General features: G+C 31.8%; 1 protein-coding gene and 1 long non-coding RNA gene across 3 annotated transcripts in view; one reads left to right on the top strand and one right to left on the bottom strand.

The window, feature by feature from the left end:
• LOC132759267 (glycerophosphocholine phosphodiesterase GPCPD1-like) overlaps window positions 1–13,361 on the bottom strand; it is an 82,848-nt gene extending 69,487 nt beyond the window's left edge. Inside the window, exons 1-2 of one of the 2 annotated variants that reach the window (XM_060751009.1) lie at window positions 13,277–13,361; window positions 984–1,100 (exon numbers count right to left, since the gene is read on the bottom strand). In XM_060751009.1, the coding sequence (XP_060606992.1) occupies window positions 984–1,018 (35 nt within the window). In that variant the 5' untranslated portion in view covers window positions 1,019–1,100; window positions 13,277–13,361. The remainder of the gene's footprint in view (window positions 1–983; window positions 1,101–13,276) is intronic. The other variant, XM_060751008.1, reaches the window with a different exon arrangement.
• A 1,574-nt stretch (window positions 13,362–14,935) lies between these two features.
• Window positions 14,936–18,424, top strand: LOC132759269 (uncharacterized). Its single transcript, XR_009629685.1, has 5 exons — window positions 14,936–15,260; window positions 16,289–16,361; window positions 16,896–16,963; window positions 17,166–17,223; window positions 17,467–18,424. It is a non-coding gene; the product is annotated as an uncharacterized LOC132759269 (long non-coding RNA).
• Window positions 18,425–19,027: the final 603 nt, after the last annotated feature.

The following is a 19,027-nucleotide window of genomic DNA, read 5'->3' as shown; positions in this document are numbered from 1 at the left end:
TTAATAATACATGATGACCGGCAATTAAAATAATAATGAAACGTGTGAATCACGAGTGACAACATCTCACCTTGATTTCGCCGACCTTTGATCAGTCGGCTGTTTTCACACTTCGACTAATTGAGATGAAAATATGTTGGACTTTAATTGACGGGACCAAATTTTCTTTTCGACTAAACAGGAGTCTCCATAAGTCAAAATTTGACCTAAGCGGAGTTAAAACACAAAGATAAAGAAGGAAATTTGACGGGACTTTAGAAATTCTTCGACTAACGCAGAATTTTGAGTAAAGCGATTTTGACTTATTGAGAGTCAACTGTATTTCATACCAAAACTGGAAACTGATTTTCTATCTTTAGTAACAGTGATGACCTTGACCTTAACCCTAGGAGCCCCAAAAGAAATGCAAAGCAATGTCTTCACATCAGCTTGTGAACACCAAGTTTCATTTAAATATCTCATTCTTAACTGAACACAATCATCAGAATCCATTAAAAGTTTTACTGTGGAAAGCAACAGACAGACAGACAGACAGATAATGCCATAAAATCATATGCCCCTAAGTTTCTTTTGAGAATAATAAAATACTTGGTATCATCTGCTCTGATTATACAACATACATTGGCAATTGATAAAGCTATTTTCAAGTCTTGAAAAAGTCAAAATACATAAAACTGTGACATACGTTAAAGGAAATATCACAGTATGAGAGTTCTATACCACCATACAAAATAGCAATATAAAATGTACTAGGATATGTCCATATTGTTGCATCTCTACAGTATTAAAGATAGACAAAAGTCATGCATTTTGTACATGTGTATTATGATAATTTCATCCAATTACAATAGTTTGTATTACATATATTACTAAATAAATTTGATAATTCTTTACGGAACTAATCAATAATTATAGTTTTGAAATAAAACAATAACTATCTTTAATATACTCTTCACTGAAGATTCATGTAACTTATATCTTACCTAAAATTAACCTCACATGACATAGAGATCATCATCTTTCCAAGTTAAAATTACTTCAGCAATTTTTTTCCAGTTGATCAATGTTGTCTATTTGTAACCATTAAATCTAAGTTATATCTGTAAATAAAAAAATCAGCAAAAATTAGTTTGGTTTACGGACCCAACCTAGGTATAAATGGAAGGTAATGGCTGGTGGGTGGTTTCCCTTGAACTTTCAAACTGTATTCAGTTCAATGAACCCAAATGATTAATCTGTCAATCTTGATAACAAATTGCAAAATGTATGAAGAAATTGGTTCTTATAACTTAATAACAAATGATAACAGAAATTAAAATTGAAACTATGGGGAGGAGTTTATTATGTAAGTAACCACATGACCACATTGTTTTTATTTGTTTGGGTCGTCAGACCAAACAAATAATGGTAGCGAAATTTCAGAGCCTAATGCTGTTAATTGCAAATGCTTAAAGTAGTCCACTTTTTTGAAGCGGTTACTTCCCTTTATATGTACACTAACGCCAAAAAATTCAGGGGAGATCAATGCGTAAAGATTGTCAAATGAGAGGCGCATTAATTTTCAAGCAAAGTAGTTCCCGAATGGTCGAAGATTTCTAATATTGATTCATTCCTTATAGATATACATGCTTACAGTAAGCTCCATGATTATTTACATCTGTGTTAAACAACAGGTTTAGTGTCGAAATAATAAGAGTTACAAACCCTAATTTAGAATAATATGGTTTTCTTCAAGCCGTTAACATATAACTTCACCGTGGCCGAGGGGTTTGCACGCTCGTATGAATCGAGAGGTCTGGAGTTCAAATCCCAGTTGAGGCAACTCATTTTTTTTTAAGTCAAATAAACATTGAATTGACTATCAGTGTTGCAATTAGTCTTATAGCCAATTTACTACAGTTAAAACACTGGAAAGCATTGGTGGCACTATACAAAAACAAATTGGTTTATAATCTCACAACCTTCACCTTTCTGGCATTCTGAGACCCAAACAAATTCAGCGCCATCTGTGCTTTGATTAAACATAGCAATGTGATCACATGAGAATATAAGTACATCAATTATTACATTTCACAATGAAAATATACAGAAATGATAAAACTCTTGGCTTGCAGGGTTTTTTTTCCAGGATTTTGGGAACATGACCCATGCCCATGGAATTGGGAATTCAGCGTTGATTTGTTGAAAATTGGGGAAAAAAGCATGACTTTAATTTAATTTGGCAGTAATTAAATGAATGCAAAGAATCACTGTCTAGGACAACTTCAAACATTTAAGCACCATAACATTGAAGAAACAAAGATTTTAGAATTTGTTATTGAATATTAATATTTTTATTTTGTAACTTTCAATTGGGAATTTTTTACTGTGGATTGGGAAAATAATATACTGTTTTCAATTGGGAATATGACCGAATATCGGCTATGAAATAAGCCAAAAAAAATCCCTGACTTGTGTTTCTCACTATTGTAAGTTTATCAATTTCACAGACACATTATATTCACGTTATAAATACTAGTAGTAATTCTCAATTTCATCACCTAAGGTCATAAATAGTGTCCAGTGTAGGGTTGTACTAGTGGATTAGGATACAGTTTCCTTACAAAATATGGTAATCAATAGCAAAATGTAATGCAAAATTGTTAATTTAAGTTAAGTTAATTTAAAACAGTTTTGCATAACATTTTGTCTAGTTGAACAAGAACAGTTCTTTTATCATTTTTTCAATGGAGAAATGCATTGTTTCTTAATTACTTCCTTTTACACCAAACATTTTGTCTTTACAGAATTGAACAAAACTGTTTGTATCTGTTTTTTTATTGAAATTTTATGAGTAGGTTTTGGCCCTGACCTTTTTTCCATTCAGGTCTACTCTTTCACAGTAACACATGAGGAACAAAAACATTATTCACATGAATCTGTATCAGTAAAATCAGAATCAAAAACAGTAGTTTCATCTGCTCTTTGTCTTTTACTAGTACCTCTATGATGACGTATATTTCGAGTTTCCTTTGACATGTGAGCATTGTCCATAACTTCATTTCTTTTCCGTTATATTGGTGACACAATATAACCATATTCCAATTATTGTGGTTAAACAGAGCTTCAATGGTAAGTTTCTGCACAAACTTTTCCACTTATATTGAATAAGATAAACAAATGAAAGCACCAAACAAACCTATTTTCAAAGCACAAAAAAATCCCTTCTAAACTGATTTCAGAAATATAGAAAATGCAAAATATGTAAGGTATAAAAGGTACACATGCGCAGTCACATTTATTGTTCAGTATCATCATGTTAGTAACTAAATGGTATCAACTTTGAAATAAGAAAAAAATTTCTCACATTATTTGTCCCAGAAACTCTTCACTAATTAGGTAATGTATTCAAAACAAGACCATACAATCACTGTCACCCCTTCTGTATTGTAGTGTTAATAAATGAATATAGTGAAATAAATGTGAAATTTAACTGGTTTGTGACATTGAATTAGCACTCTTGCTTTGATTGTTTTTGCACGCGCTGTTTATCGCTACATTGTGACGTCACATATTAAAACAACACTTTAAATGTCTGTACAGCGTAAATGATTGATATTAAAGATATGATTAAAGTACAGAGTGAGATATTTCTATGGATTTGTAGCCTGAAATTGTTTATTATGAAGTATACAAGTACCAACCACCTATTTCACTATTTACTACAGTAGAACTTCTATGAGTCAAACTTTGATAAGTCGATTTTGATGTGTCGAAGTAAAATGACAGTAAAATGAGGGCTTTTGTCCTACACTCTTAAACGACAATTAGCCATGTCCTTTTGGTAAAAATACCTAAAACATTCCCTCAATCATGTAGACTTCATAACCTCATGTTTAGTGGTAATTTTCACACCAATTGTTAACCTTCCCTCAAGAAACCACAGAGGGTAAACAATTAATCTTTTAATTGATCAAAATTATTGCCGGAAGGGCACATAGATTTACCAGTCAAAGGATTAGCGTCATCGTTTACTGTATATTGCAATGCTGTATTGGGATAATCTTCCGTTATAAGCGTTCTAGTATAGTTAATATATTTAACCTTTTACCCCATGAGCATATTGCGAAAATTGGCCGTTTTCATTGAAAAGCCTCCTGTAACAAGTTCCAACTGCTATGAATCTATGAAAAATGCTTCAATACTGATGAAACTTGGCACAAATGTTGACTAGACCATAGCCTCTGTAACAGCATGCTCAAATGTAAATTTCCTGTTACCAGTGCAACGGGGGACGTCTCAAAATTGCCAAAAATCACTATTTTGCATTGTTTTTTTTCCCAAAGGCCTGCAACTTCTCGATGAATTCAGATAGAGTAAAAGGCTTTTCAGTGTCGGTTACTAGTTACCCTAAAATGGACCTATTGCCATTTTTAGCCTGTCAAATGTCAAAAATTTTCTTGGCGATGAGGGGGATTACCGCCCCCTTCAAACCCCCCAAACATCCCCCTTCTGGCAACCCCCTGATGTAACATTTGGATGGGGGGTGGAGCAGAAAGAGTTGTCACTTTTTTTTACAACATTTCTCAAACGAAAAACAGTGTTTGGGTCCTAAATAAGGCATTTTTTCACTGTTTGAGGCCTCAAAAAAGGGGGGGGCAAACAGCCGTTGAAACACGTCTATATCAGGGAAAAGGTTAAAATCATTTTCATAGATGGTATACTGGCCTGCGTTTCATGGAGAGTCCTAAGTTAATCCTAATGCCTAGGACTTATGACCAACTTTTTGCACTTAAGACCGTTTCAAGTAACTGTACTATCTTTTGTATTAAACTTAAGACTTACGACCAATTCGCTCTCCTGAAAAAAGTTACAAAATACAATGGCACACACATAATCCCGGATTGGATTTACTGTGTAATTGATTATAGCAAGTATAAAAAGTAATGTATTGCCCTCTTATCATGTTGAGTGAAAATAATTATACCATATTTCACGAAAAACGATAAAATAACCTATATTTAATTTCATAGTAAAAAAAAATGGTTACGAACCCCCTTGCTTGCTACGCAACTGCAATTGTACAGGGCGCAGTAATAATTATTATAATTTATATATGCGTCTTGTTTTGCTATTTGGAGCTACATTGTGACGTCATGTAAACAACTCTTTAAACATCTGTACAGCGTTAATGAATGAATTAAAGATATTGGTGCTCGGATTTATTTTCTTATTTAGACCATTATCTATCATTCTAGATAGTTTTCAAAACAAAATTCAACAAAAAGTTGTTTGATTTTGGAGTGGTTTTAACTTAGGACAATCTTAAGATACCTTTAAAACACTCAGTCTCCTAGACTTAGGACTGTTTTTGGTCATAAGTATAGGAGTCATAAGTTAGGACCTTTTTTAAGACTTTCTTTGAAAATTGTCACAATTTTTATCTTAAGACAAACTTACCGGTAAGACTTAGGACTCTCCATGAAACGCAGCCCTGGTGCCTCATATTTCCTTACTGTTTCTTACTGGTACTTAACTGTTTAACACAGACAACAAAAATTAAAAGGATAAAATTCTGGAAAACACATTGAATATTGTAGGATAGACATGTCAATTGCATCATAGTTTATTCCATGTAAGCAATTATGTATACAACATTGTAATAAATACCCATCTGCTGCCTAGTGAGTAAAGTTGTGTTCAGGCAATTACATTTTAACAGTTTCAAAAGCAAAACCAATTGTACTCTTTATTATTTAGTACACCTATGCCTGGCCTCGTCTGAATGAGGGGATTTTCTCTTTGGCATTATCAAATATCTAAAAGAAGATTTTTTTAAAAGGTATGAAATCTAAAAGTAAAATGGTGAAATAAATTACTTTGCTCATAATTTGAATAAAATATTTTTTTCAGGTGTATATGTAACATTTCGATAAAACTACAATAAAATAGTAAAAGTAAAACTAATGGCAGGTTCACAAAGTCTAGGAGGCACTTTAGACTGTTTATGCCTATAATACCTTGGAAATATGGGTACCACGGAAATATGAGGCACAAGTATAATATTTTAATGTCTTTTTCAAAAACGTTGACATTGAAAATTTTGACGTCTAGAGTGCAATACCTGACCTCTTATCAGGCCTTTTCCCAGGAATTTTGCCAGGCACAGGGGCAAGTTTTCGTGAAAATGGGGGTGGGGGTGGGAGGGGGTAGGAACCTCTTCCCATGTTCAAAAATTTTTGCTATTTTTATGTTTGCAACATCAAAATCTACTATATTTAAGAGTCTTCATAAACAAAAAAGATACCAGATAAATGTAACATTTTAACAATTTATTTCACTATAATCATAAAATTAAGAAAACAACACAATGAAAAAAATCATTTTATAAACAATATATACATTAACTGTCCGTCTTCACAGTCACTCTTAACTGTTCAAAACTGAAAGTCTTTCTTATATTAGTGTGAACATCAATGATGATCAATGTAGAAACAAAACAGTCTTACAGGGAGGGGTCTCACTAGGATTTTCAAAATAGGAGTCCTGACACTCCCAAGCCAGAACAACTAGGAGTCCCAAATAATAATAATCTTAAGCCATCTTTGCTGCATTTATGCAATTGATGTATATGATGAATAAACAGAATAAGCGGTGAGGAAGTCACAAAAAAATATCTGATATATAATTTCTAATACCCTACATCTTCAGACCATTATGCTGTTTTCTTCCCAATTCACTCCACCCCAACCCACTCCCATAAGTATGTGATACTGGCAAATATCTCCATCTCAACTAATTTAAACAATACCTTTAATAATTTTAATTCATGAACTGCATTTTAAGTGTTATTACACACATTTTGACAAAACATAGCTTCATTGTGGTTACCTTTTTTTAATTATAAAAAGCGGCATTGCAAAATATGTGACAAATGAAATTTTTCTGTTTCCTGCAAAAAAACGTTCACTTTTTTAGTTGTTGTTTATTATTATATCAGATTAAATATTTTTTGATTATTTGAAGATTGTTATTTATCAGCTATTTCAATATGCATCGTACAGGGACAACCTTGGACAGAAAATTTAGGGAGAAGTGACTTCTCCCTTCAGGAAAAATAGGGAGAAGTTTTGAAATTTAGGGAGAAGTGATCATCAAATCGAGTTATATCATTGGATTTTTTTTCTTATTTTATTTCACAAAATACACATGTACACCTTTATATATACATACATATAAAATGTACATGTATATGGCACGGAAAATAAACAAATGTGTTATGATGATATTGAATGAAGTACTAGTTGCTCAATAAAGTTTATTTCAGCATTTGATTTACATCAACACAACATTACATCAACACAACATTTTTTTATTTTTTTTTAGGTTCAACAGTTTCTGAAACTAACTTTTAAATGCAATTAATTTCGAAGAAAAGTTCTTTAATTCATAATAATTATCCAAATTCTATCAATTTACATCAGTTTTAATGATGAATATTACTATCATAAATGTAATGGTGATAACAAGAATGGACGGGATATTGTAAATCAAACAAAACATATAGAGGATATTGTAAATCAAACATAACATATAGAGGAAATTGTAAATCAAACAAAACGTATAGGGGATATTGTAAATCAAACAGGACATATAGGGGAAATGGTAAATCAAACAAAACGTTAAGGGAATATTGTAAATCAAACAAAACGTTAAGGGAATATTGTAAATCAAACAAACGTATAGGGGATATTGTAAATCAAACAGGACATATAAGGGAATATTGTAAATCAAACAAAATGTTTCTAAAGGGAATATTGTAAATCAAATAAAACTTACAGGGGATATTGTAAATAAGACACAAATATACGTTTGAGGTAACTTAATTATCAATTAGCTAGCTTTTTATCATCTGCTGCATTCATATTAGGGTCTTTCACAGCTTTAATTTACCGTATAATCAAAGTTTTTCAATTATCACTTGTTACCTGGTAATTAACCCCCTTCAAAAGTAGTTAAACTTCACAGAAATTTAAGCGATGTGTAAAAAATAAATCAAAAGTTACTTTTATTTCGAATAAAACTGTCAAGATTTTTATTGTTTTTAGCGTAAAATTAAAAATATCAGAAATATCTTTCTACAGGCATTCAAATAAAAAGAATAATTAAAATATTCGAGTGAAATAATTAAAATATACGAGTGACATTAAAAAGGCCGGAATCGAGACAGCCACACGAGAGTAAGTACTTTACTGTTACGATGATTGTCTACTTTACTGCACCGACATTTGAAAACAGATTTACAAAAAAATAATAATGATATAAATGATGAAGAAATTTTAGATATCCTATGAAAATGGCAATACATGTATTGACAATATCAGCAATATTTTGTATTTAAAAAAATGAATAAATTTACTTTACGTGTTGAGCGAATTGTAAAGCCCGCAATACATTACCCGTAAAACAATTGTGCGTCAATTAATTTGACTACATAACCAAATAAATCTTAAATATTGCATCTTTGATCAACTGTGAATAACTTCCATCGGCTTCTTTTTTATTTTGAAATTGAATTTATTATGTTACCGTAATAATAAATTTCATATATATGCTTTTTATATAAAAAAATGTAAATTTACCGCGGATTTCGTCAAGTTAATTTCTTAATTGTCGTTGCAGAAATATAGTCTGTATCTTTAAAAAATAAATTAGATATTTGAATTAAACAAGCATTTTTCTTGAAAATAAACTTTAAATTTCAAAAATCGGATAATAAATGGAAAAGCTATATGGTATTTTGTAAAGTAGGTATCCTTTGCTAACGGGCATTTTCGCTTAGCGCCGATAAATTATCGATCGATGTACCTTTATCGGGTGCAAATTTACTGTTGCTTAAAATGTAACTTTTTGAAGAGACAGGTTCTTTAAAAATTTCTTTGGGTCACCGGGAACTTTTTATCAAACAGCTCATTGAAATTTTTAGCTTCTTGAAATTTTATTCAAACATAAGGACTGACTGTAACGAAATTTATCTCGGATAATTTGATTTTTATTCAGACAGACCGTGACAGATTTTCGCACAGACTGATTATTAATTGCACCCTATAAACAAACTGTTAATCTGTTATCACACTGTCTAGTTGATGACCGCTGTTGTTAATTGATTAATCATCGAGTCCGACTCTGCAAGTGCTATAAGAAATTGTAAACAAGGATCGGAAAAATTAAGCGCCGCGGTGACTTTTATGGCACAGCGGTAAGATTGATTTGGAGATTAAGGCACAGCGGAGCGCGGTGCTAAAAGCGCCTGGGGAAAGGCCTGCTTATACGGGGAAGTCAAAGGCCGGGACTGCGAAGCGGGCCCGGGCTTTGGCTTGGCCGGCTATAGACTACACGTGTATATTTAAAAGAAAATCAAATAAAAAACAATTAAAAAATATATAGAATTCTATACCTATCAATGAAATTTTCAAATTTTCAGTGTCAGTTCTAGTCGGGCGCCGCCATTTACAATGTAACGCAATGATAATAGGCGGGGTATTCCGATAAAGGAACAAATCTCAACTTTTCGGATTAATAATAATTGTCGAGTGTTCCGAGTGAAAACGGAAGCGATGCATTAAATACCGAATGGCACCTTTAAAACGGAAAGAATGAAACTAATTTTTTAACGACTTCCCCGTTCATAGGCTTTGCCTAATTTCATATTACTAGCTATAATCATTTGCTAAGTGAATAATTGAATATCAAAAATTTATATGCTGCTGAAATATTTTATATCATGTTAAAAATAAAAATTTAAAACACTAAAGCTTTTATTGAATTAAATCAGCATCATGGACATATCAGTCCGGATAAATGGTACTGTACTGTAGTGTGGACAATTTAGGTAATTTTGATACCCTCCTTCACAGACACAGGCCTCAGATCATCGTCGGATACCCATGATTGATAAACATGTCACATAACATGCAATCAATAGATCATGCAATAGATAAATGTTAATGGTTCGACCGTGGGTATCCGACGATGGCCTCAGATATATAAAACTGATATATCGAGTGCTTTCCGGTCCTGCTAAGATACATGTACATTACCGGATAGCAATATTGTTTATCAAAGTAATACATGAAAACTTTATTTTATTGGTTTGAAAGTGTTACCAATCTATTTAGTAGTTGAAGATCTGTATATCATGACGTTTTTATAAATATTTTATGTTTCATTACGCGATTTTCAAAGTTGTTACAAAGTTGTATTGATTGCTTTCCGGTAATGCTAAAGTACATATACTTTACCGAATAGCACTCGAATATTTATATAAATCACACTAATCCTTCATATTAATTATGTGAAAGTGTTATAAATTGATTAATTAAGTTGAACTTATTTCAATTAAAAATATTATGATTAGTTACACGATTTTTCAATCTTGCTCATACCATAGATCAATGTATCATATTTCTAATATTTTATAGGTTGTGTGAAGGACAGAAAGAGGCTGTGTAAAAAGTACCAATAAGTTATTCAAAGCATCGAACCATATTTTTTATTATTATATTTTTATATCATGTAAAATAAAGAAAAACTTATAAATTTTCGTTCAGTTATGTCTTTATTTTTACCATACTATGTGTACCGAAAAGCAATGTGGTCATCAGTGTAGGACAGTAGTTGTTGTATTGTTTATCACACGTGCTAATCCTTGCTGATTAAAGACCTTGTATATTGTAGCACAAAAAGGTGATGATTTAATCAATTTGTACACAATTATGATAATTGAGAGTACCGACCTGCACATCAAAGTTGCATTAATTAGACACTGTCCTTTACATGCACATTAAATTAGATAATTAGAAATTGCAATTAACTACACACTCTTTTGATATAAAAATTATTTTTGAACAAGCGCTCCCGTAGCAAAAAAAGAAGTTTTTCAGACGATCGTGGCGTCTGGAATTCAGATAATGGAACCTCTCCCAAAACATTATATCTTTTGGGTAATGCCGGTGACCTGTCCGTCATTTACAAAAAAAATAATTTATTCTGCAAATTAACAAGAGTTCAGCGGAAAAGGGAGTATGTACCTATGAACCCACAACCTGAGTTATCTCGGGTTGTTGCAGTTCATAGATACTTTATATCACGACCGCAATAGTAGGTTCGAGTGTGTCTTAAGATGTCATTTATGCTCATCAGGCTATAGTCTAGCCCATACTCGAACTGAAATGGATTTACCATAATATAATATGCATTGATATTAATATTACATAAAAAAAAATCTAGGGGTCTGCCTATGTATATATATTTTGTAGTTTTATATGTAAATAATAATGAGATAGTTATTTGTTGATTTTGTTTTTAAAACATCACTGTTTGTAAATACAATTAAATTATAAGTTTAAATGACTTTTCAATATCATATATAATACCTCAAATAATCGAATACGAATACGAAAAGTTTATAAATAATCAATCAGTTAAATACATCAAGTTATTGTGTATTATTAACACCTCTTTAAATGTGATAATTAAATCAGCGTGTGTCCGTTCAATCAGCGTGTGCCCGTGTATTAAACGAGGCGTGAAGTGTAGCTTGATTGATTTCAATATCATACTTATTTTTCAATTATGTATGTATATATGTTTGCTAAGTTCTGTTTTATATGAAGGCGTGAAGTGTAGCTTGATTGATTTCAATATCATAATTATTTTTCAATTATGTATGTATATATGTTTGCTAAGTTCTGTTTTATATGAAGGCGTGAAGTGTAGCTTGATTGATTTCAATATCATACTTATTTTTCAATTATGTATGTATATATGTTTGCTAAGTTCTGTTTTTTTATCTGTTTATTTTGTTCTTAGTAATTAGTTTCGTTTATTTTTATTCATTGCACTGTTTATTGTCAAAAATAAAATAAAACATCACTGAAACTATTACTGTTCTTCTCTTTCTGCTATTTTGAATCCTCTTGTCTTCCATATAGCCTACAACAAATAAATATATTAATATATTAGACAAGGTACATACATTTTAAATATTTATATACCATCTGTTTGTCTGAGGTAAGAGGACCAGTGCTTTTCGGTGATGTATTACTATTACTTCACAGGACCGGAAAGCAATAATGGAATGTGCAGGACCGGAAAGCATTCGATATATCTATTTTAATATTTATTTTAAACTTTTTTATTAGTAATATTATTTATGAAAAAATAATGTCTGAGAGATTTCTTCCTAATAAATCTCTTGGTAATGTTTTCAATTCAATACAATGAAGGTTGTACGTTTTTTTTAGGGAAAATTCGAGTGCTTTTCGGTACATATACTTAACAAAACCGGAAAGCATTCTCAATTTCTTTAACATTCCTAAATAATCGTTATAATAATCATATTACAATTATAAAAACATGTTGTCTGGAAAATTTTGATATATTTAATCGATTGGTAACACTTTCAAATCAATAAAATAAAGTTTTCATGTATTACTTTGATAAACTATATTGCTATCCGGTAAAGTACATGTACCTTAGCAGGACCGGAAAGCACTCGATATATCTTATTTTCCTAAATACTCGTAATGATTATCATTATATATTTATAAAAACATGTTGTCTGAAAGATTTTGATCTAATAAATCGATTGGTAACACTTTCAAACCAATAAAATAAAGTTTTCATGTATTATTTTGATATTCAATATTGCTATGCGGTAATGTACATGTACCTTAGCAGGACCGGAAAGCACACGTTATATCTATTTTCCGAAATAATCGTAAAAATTATCAATATATTTTTATAAAAATGACTTGTCTGTAAGATTTTGATCTAATAAATCGACTGGTAACACTTTCAAATCAATAAAATAAAGTTTTCATGTATAACTTTGATAAACAATATTGCTATCCGGTAATGTACATGTATCTTAACAGGACCGGAAAGCACTCGATATATCTATTTTCCTAAATACTCGTAATAATTATCAATATATAAATATAAAAATGACTTGTCTGAAAGATTTTAATCTAATAAATCGATTTGTAACACTTATAAACCGATTAATTAACGTTTTCATATGTTTTTATGAGAAATTTGAGTGCTTTCCGGTATTTCGGTGCTATCCGGTGCTTTCCGGTTTTCTATGCACCCTATAATCAGAAATAAACAAACGTTACTGTAGTATGGAGTAGAACCTAGCTGTGTCAAACTTTCAGATCTATAAACTTATGAAATCTGTATGGAAAAGGTGTTCAAAAACTGTCCGATTGGTGGTCCCGGGCCAGTATCTTACCTCTTTATATCCAAAAAAGGGAGAACCAAAAAATACTAACATGTAGCGATGGGCGCGGCCATATTTAAAGGGGTCGCACTAAAATGCTGACGCATACAATTTACAAATTGGACAAAAATTTAATCAAGTATTTTGAGGTGCTCCATACTAGTGTATAATTATGTCACAAACATTTTATTTGTACATAAAGACAGACAGTGGTCCGATATGTAGATTTGTTGTTAATTGTATATACAATTATAAATTTAATCGAATACATAAAACATCAAAATTTACCAAAATCGTGAAAATATAATAGTTGAATCTTCTTAACTTGGGCTGGTAGTATTTTACTATAAACAACATATAAGAATGAGTATGAATATTCTAGGCTTAATGAGGGTCCATCCGCCCTTTCACTCACTGATCATGAAAGTACGGACCCGGACATCTCACCATTCATGTCCTTAAATGTTACTATCACCTATAAATTTTGAATTCAGTAATTAACTGAATGATACTAAATATGTTTACAAGTCGATTTTTGTGATGATACAATTTTTATGCACGGGAAGCCAATGAGACCATTATATATATGCATCATGGAGAAACAATGAATGACGAGCTTGACTGATCGATAGGATCATGCAACTCGGACTGATACCTGACACATATTTTCCGTATGCACGACCGACATGCACGAGCATTTTTTCCAGGTTTTGACAAGCGAATTTGGAATGAAATTTTAGCCAAACATTGGTTTCTTTTTCAATTTTGTATAATTATACTAATGAGAATATCCCAAAACTGGTGAAATATTAAATACATAAAAACACATAGCAAGATTCAGCAAATGATGTAGAACACTTTTTTTGCCTTTATATGGTAGATTTAGTCAGGCACGTAGATCTATATATATACGTACCTGCTTTAGTGAAAGGGGGTCTTGACTCCATTCTATATCATTCTTCGCAGACAATATGAAGTTGGCTCATATGACTATATTTGTTGAGTTGTTGGCCAGGTATCTTCCATATTCTTAGGAATATATCTCATATGGGGTTGCGATGTGAAAGGACTGTATTATTTTTTGTTTGTTTAATGGCCTTGGCTTGTCCAACTTTTTGTTAAGTTGGCTCATAGGAGACATGTAGGGCTTTTTATCACACTCCCGTGCCGATTTTGCGACTCCGTAAATATGGTATTGCATGGCCGTGCATTATATTTTGACGTGACGTCATTAGCGTTATACAAACATAGTGTAAAGACGCGGTAAATGTTAGCGTTATACTATATGCGTGTCAATGAAAAATGACTCTTTATTCACTTTAAACGGTCTTTGATAAATAGAATATTAAATTCGTGTAAGTTCATTTCTGAATGTATTACATTAGATAATTCCGAGTTAGTTTAAGGTAAAAAATTAGGAAATCCAGAGACATATATATAACTATGACGTTATCTATGTCTCTGGGAAAACATATAAAATAGCTTTTTACACAAACATGAAAGATACATTTATAGCTTTGTGGCCAAATTGCCACAAAAAGGCAACGGAAAAGACGATTGTTAAAGAATTCCCCCTTACGATCACGGATATGACAATATTATATATGAGATAATTGTTGTAAAAGTGTAGAAATATACATTCTAACACGACCCGCATTTTTCCCTATTTAGTCTAGTAAAAATAAAATATGACCCAGAACTAATTGCAAAAGTTTTCAATCTTTGTTCATTGAATAGGTCTGGTATATGTATATGTCAGAAAAAAAGTTGCACATATAACTCTGTGCACAACTTTTTTTACAAGCGTTCAAAGTTCACGAATTTTAACTTTATATTTTAAGACCCGAACTGTACACCATACACGCGGTTTTTTTCCTATGACGTAACAATTTTAAGTAGGCACGCGCGTCATTGAAAACTTGTCATATGATTTCGTGAAACTTCCGTCGAAACATAAATATAATTATTCATCAAAAATAGCATTTAGATGGCAAAGGTAAGTTTGTTTTGTGTATTTTACATTTACTTTTATCATTTATGCCTTTTTACTTTCACAATAAGTGCCATAGTTAAATATAACTACGATTTTATGTTAAATATTTTTGGAAATAAACAGCAAACCAATATCAGCAGTAAACGTTAGTAGATTTGATTTAAATAAACGATATATATATATTTATAAGAAAACGATGTTAATAAGACATATTTAATATGAAAACTTTGTATTTTCGACATATATTGTTACTTTGAAATGAACAAATTTCACGATTTTTTAATCTACGGAAGACAAAACGGGACATAATTTACGTCGTGAATATGCATTATTTTATTATAACAAGGTATTTTTATTGTACTATCGGGGACCATCAAACGAACACTTTTTGAACAATTTACCGTACAAATTTCATAATTTCTAACCTAGAGACCTTAAAATTTGACACAGTTCAGCTAGGTTCTTCTCCTAACTAACAAACTAGTTTGTTTATTTCTGATTGTATTGACACTTATATCTTAGGCTCCACAAGGAGGGTATCAAAATTACCTAACTTGTCTACACTACAGTACCATGGGTCCGGACAGATATGTACATCACGTGGGGTGTTTTGATTTTAGATTTTTAACATGATATACAATATTTCAGCAACAAATGCTGAAGTTTTGAATATTCTATTGTTTACTCTGCAAATGATTATAGCTGGTATATGAGGTCAGGCAATGCTTTCTTGACCCCAAAAGTTCAACGTCAACATTCTAGAAATAGACAACAAAAATATTACCATTTACGTAGCTTGAAATAAATTTATTTACTTAATTTGACTGACAACCACTGAACAAAGAAAATACTAAATAAAGCATTTTGGGGGCCGTCCGGGTTTGGTGGTTGTCTGGTTTTGGTGGTCCCAAACCAGTATATAAAACAATATTCAGATTTACATGTACGTATATATACATTTATATTTAGATATATATTTTGCATTATTAAACATGTAAATGTACATAAATAAAATCAATACTTAATTTCAGATAGGACATCCATGATTTACACACCAATGGTCATATGATGATTATCTAATGTTCAGCTGTCTCTTGTATCAAGGTGAGTCATACTTTAAGTATTATCTATGCACAATTTCTATCTATAATATATGAACAATGTTTGTTTTAACTTGTCCTTTTTTAAATATGCTATTATGTGAAATGGACCACACCAGTAGCTCTTCATAGGAAATTTGCAAAATCGCTCCCGAGCTTTCATACTACATGATTGCCCGGAATGTACAATACATTCCATATATGTTCACCTTCCTCGGTCTGTTGTGATTGTATAACTTACTGATTTAAAAGTTTAAAAATGCAAAGTACACAATGTATAACATAGTACGGATATTTTTTGTTATTGCCTACATTTAACACCTATGGAAAGTAATGCCGAATATTCAAATTGGCACTGGCCAAATGACGTCACGCTTTATTAATCAAAGTGGAAAAATGAAATGAACGATTATGTCATTTGAGTATCGGTTCATGCAAAATATACTTGTTTCTTTTAAATACAAAGTTAATATGCTAATATAAATATATGCTAAATTCATACATGATTTCTCACAAAATATGTCTTTTATTTCTATAGATGATACAAGCCACATTACCAAACCATGCTGATGGAACAAATAACGATATGAAGGGCGTTGCATTTCGGTAGGTTTATACTGACTACTGTATATTAAATTAATAAAAACTCATGACAATTTCTCTGTAAATATACACATGCTTGCCATCAAGTTTTCGGACAAAGGTTTAATGTATGTTAAATGCAGGGAAATAACATAGGCTATTTAAGGTAGGCTGAAATAAATGCACATTTCATACTGAATATTTCTATACTGAATTTTTTTTTCAGAAACCCGTTGTGCATTTCTGATTTCGGGATCTACAAGTGAATATCAACATGGCAACAGGTATATTTTGTTTTTACCAATGTCAGATGGTTTATACATTCATCATGTTCCCATGTGTCGATATTGGTCTGAATAGTAAGAAAATCAATACACAAACATATATAAAATAACATATTTCATAAGTTATATACATGTATGATGTATATTCATATTTTACACTACATAATACTATTGTTACTGTGAAATAATGCATATACAAAATAATAATATATACAGATCTGTAGATTTAAAATATGCTTTCAGATTCTACAACGTGCGTATTTTGTGCGCAGGATATCCAGAATAGGTCCCAATTGTCACTCTCAGAGAGAAGAGAAGGGAAGCAACATTGTTAACCATGCTAGCGATCTGAGGAATTCAAGTATACAAGAATACGAACAATTACAGGCCAAATTGTGCATCAAGACTGTAGAAGGGATTTTATTCTCAATAGAAACATTTCAAATAGTTCCAATGTTAAGTGTAACCAAGTTAAAAGACCTTTAAGATCACATGCTAATTTTGCTTTTAAGTGTAATTGCTTGTTCTGTGGTAAGCCTGCTAAAGTTGCATCTGGTTAACGTAGATGTTCATCCTGGTAGAAGTTTTGATTTTCAGGAAACACATCGTCGGAACCCACGGTACACATTCCGTATATACTTGTTTGTTTGTTTGTTTGTTTCATTTTACGCCTTTTCCCAACAATATTTCAGTCATATAGGCGGGTAGTTTCCTAACCATCGTTCCTGGAGAGTTACACCAGTACTAGGCTACCTTCCTCCGCGCTAAACTACCAAAGCATCTCCCGGGGATCGAACCCACGCCAGAGAGGTAACTGGATTAGAGTCATCCGTATATACTACATTTAATATTATTACCGATACATATATACGGTAAATAGCCTGGGTTACCGAGGATGCAGGAAACAATACAACTCAAATGTTCTGAGAGAAACAATCTTTTGGGAAATGTTGTTTTAAACAGACTGTTGTCAGTTTTGGATTTTCGTCAGATTCGAAGAATGTATATTTCAGATCAGACAATGAAAACCCAAATAGTTTGGCATATATATTCAAAAGACACCAAAATATGATTGGAATAGAGATTTGTTATCACCTACCATTCCTGCACGCTTTCTCTGGTTGCGACAGTTCTTAAAATAATGTGTAAAAATGAAGTGTTCCGGCAAAATGCTGCAATATTTCATTCTTCAACAAACAAAGAAGAAATTATTACAGGCGGTGAAAATGCCATGAGGATATTATATGATGAGCTAGGGAGATAATATGAACAGACTGAGATTTCACAAATTTGTAAGTAAAACCATGTCAAGTTCATCTGTTATTCAAGTTCAAAGCATTCCGCCTACGTCTGATGCTGCGGCGCAACACTCTATACCTTCATATTTTCAAACACAAACATGGATTTGAAATTATGAATTAGACCCGACAGAATGGGGATAGGAACTTCTCTAAGGACTCTTGTACCCGCAAAATCTACACAACCCGCTGCTCCAGATTTTCTTTTAAATATTATCAGATGCAATTGCAAAAAATGCCACTCTTAGAGATGTACCTGTCGCAAACATGACCTCGAATGTTCGGTTGGTTGTTGGAGAATGTCATTGTATTAGCTGTTCAAACTGAACGGTCCATTTCAGATATTGATTTTGCAGACATGGAGGACTAGATCTTGTATCGACACAATGCTCTTAGATTTAAGTTGTCAATTTTTTACCTGTTTTGTATTGAAATGTATTCATATTTTGTGTTATTATTGGCAATGTACATGCATCTGGCATCTTGTTTTTACATAAGCAATAAGG

This window comes from Ruditapes philippinarum, unplaced genomic scaffold, assembly GCF_026571515.1.
Source record: "Ruditapes philippinarum isolate M1 unplaced genomic scaffold, ASM2657151v2 ctg11063_1_1_1_1, whole genome shotgun sequence".
Taxonomy (NCBI): domain Eukaryota; kingdom Metazoa; phylum Mollusca; class Bivalvia; order Venerida; family Veneridae; genus Ruditapes; species Ruditapes philippinarum.
Note: the sequence above shows the minus strand (reverse complement) of the source record. Positions and strands in the feature narration are given on the sequence as shown.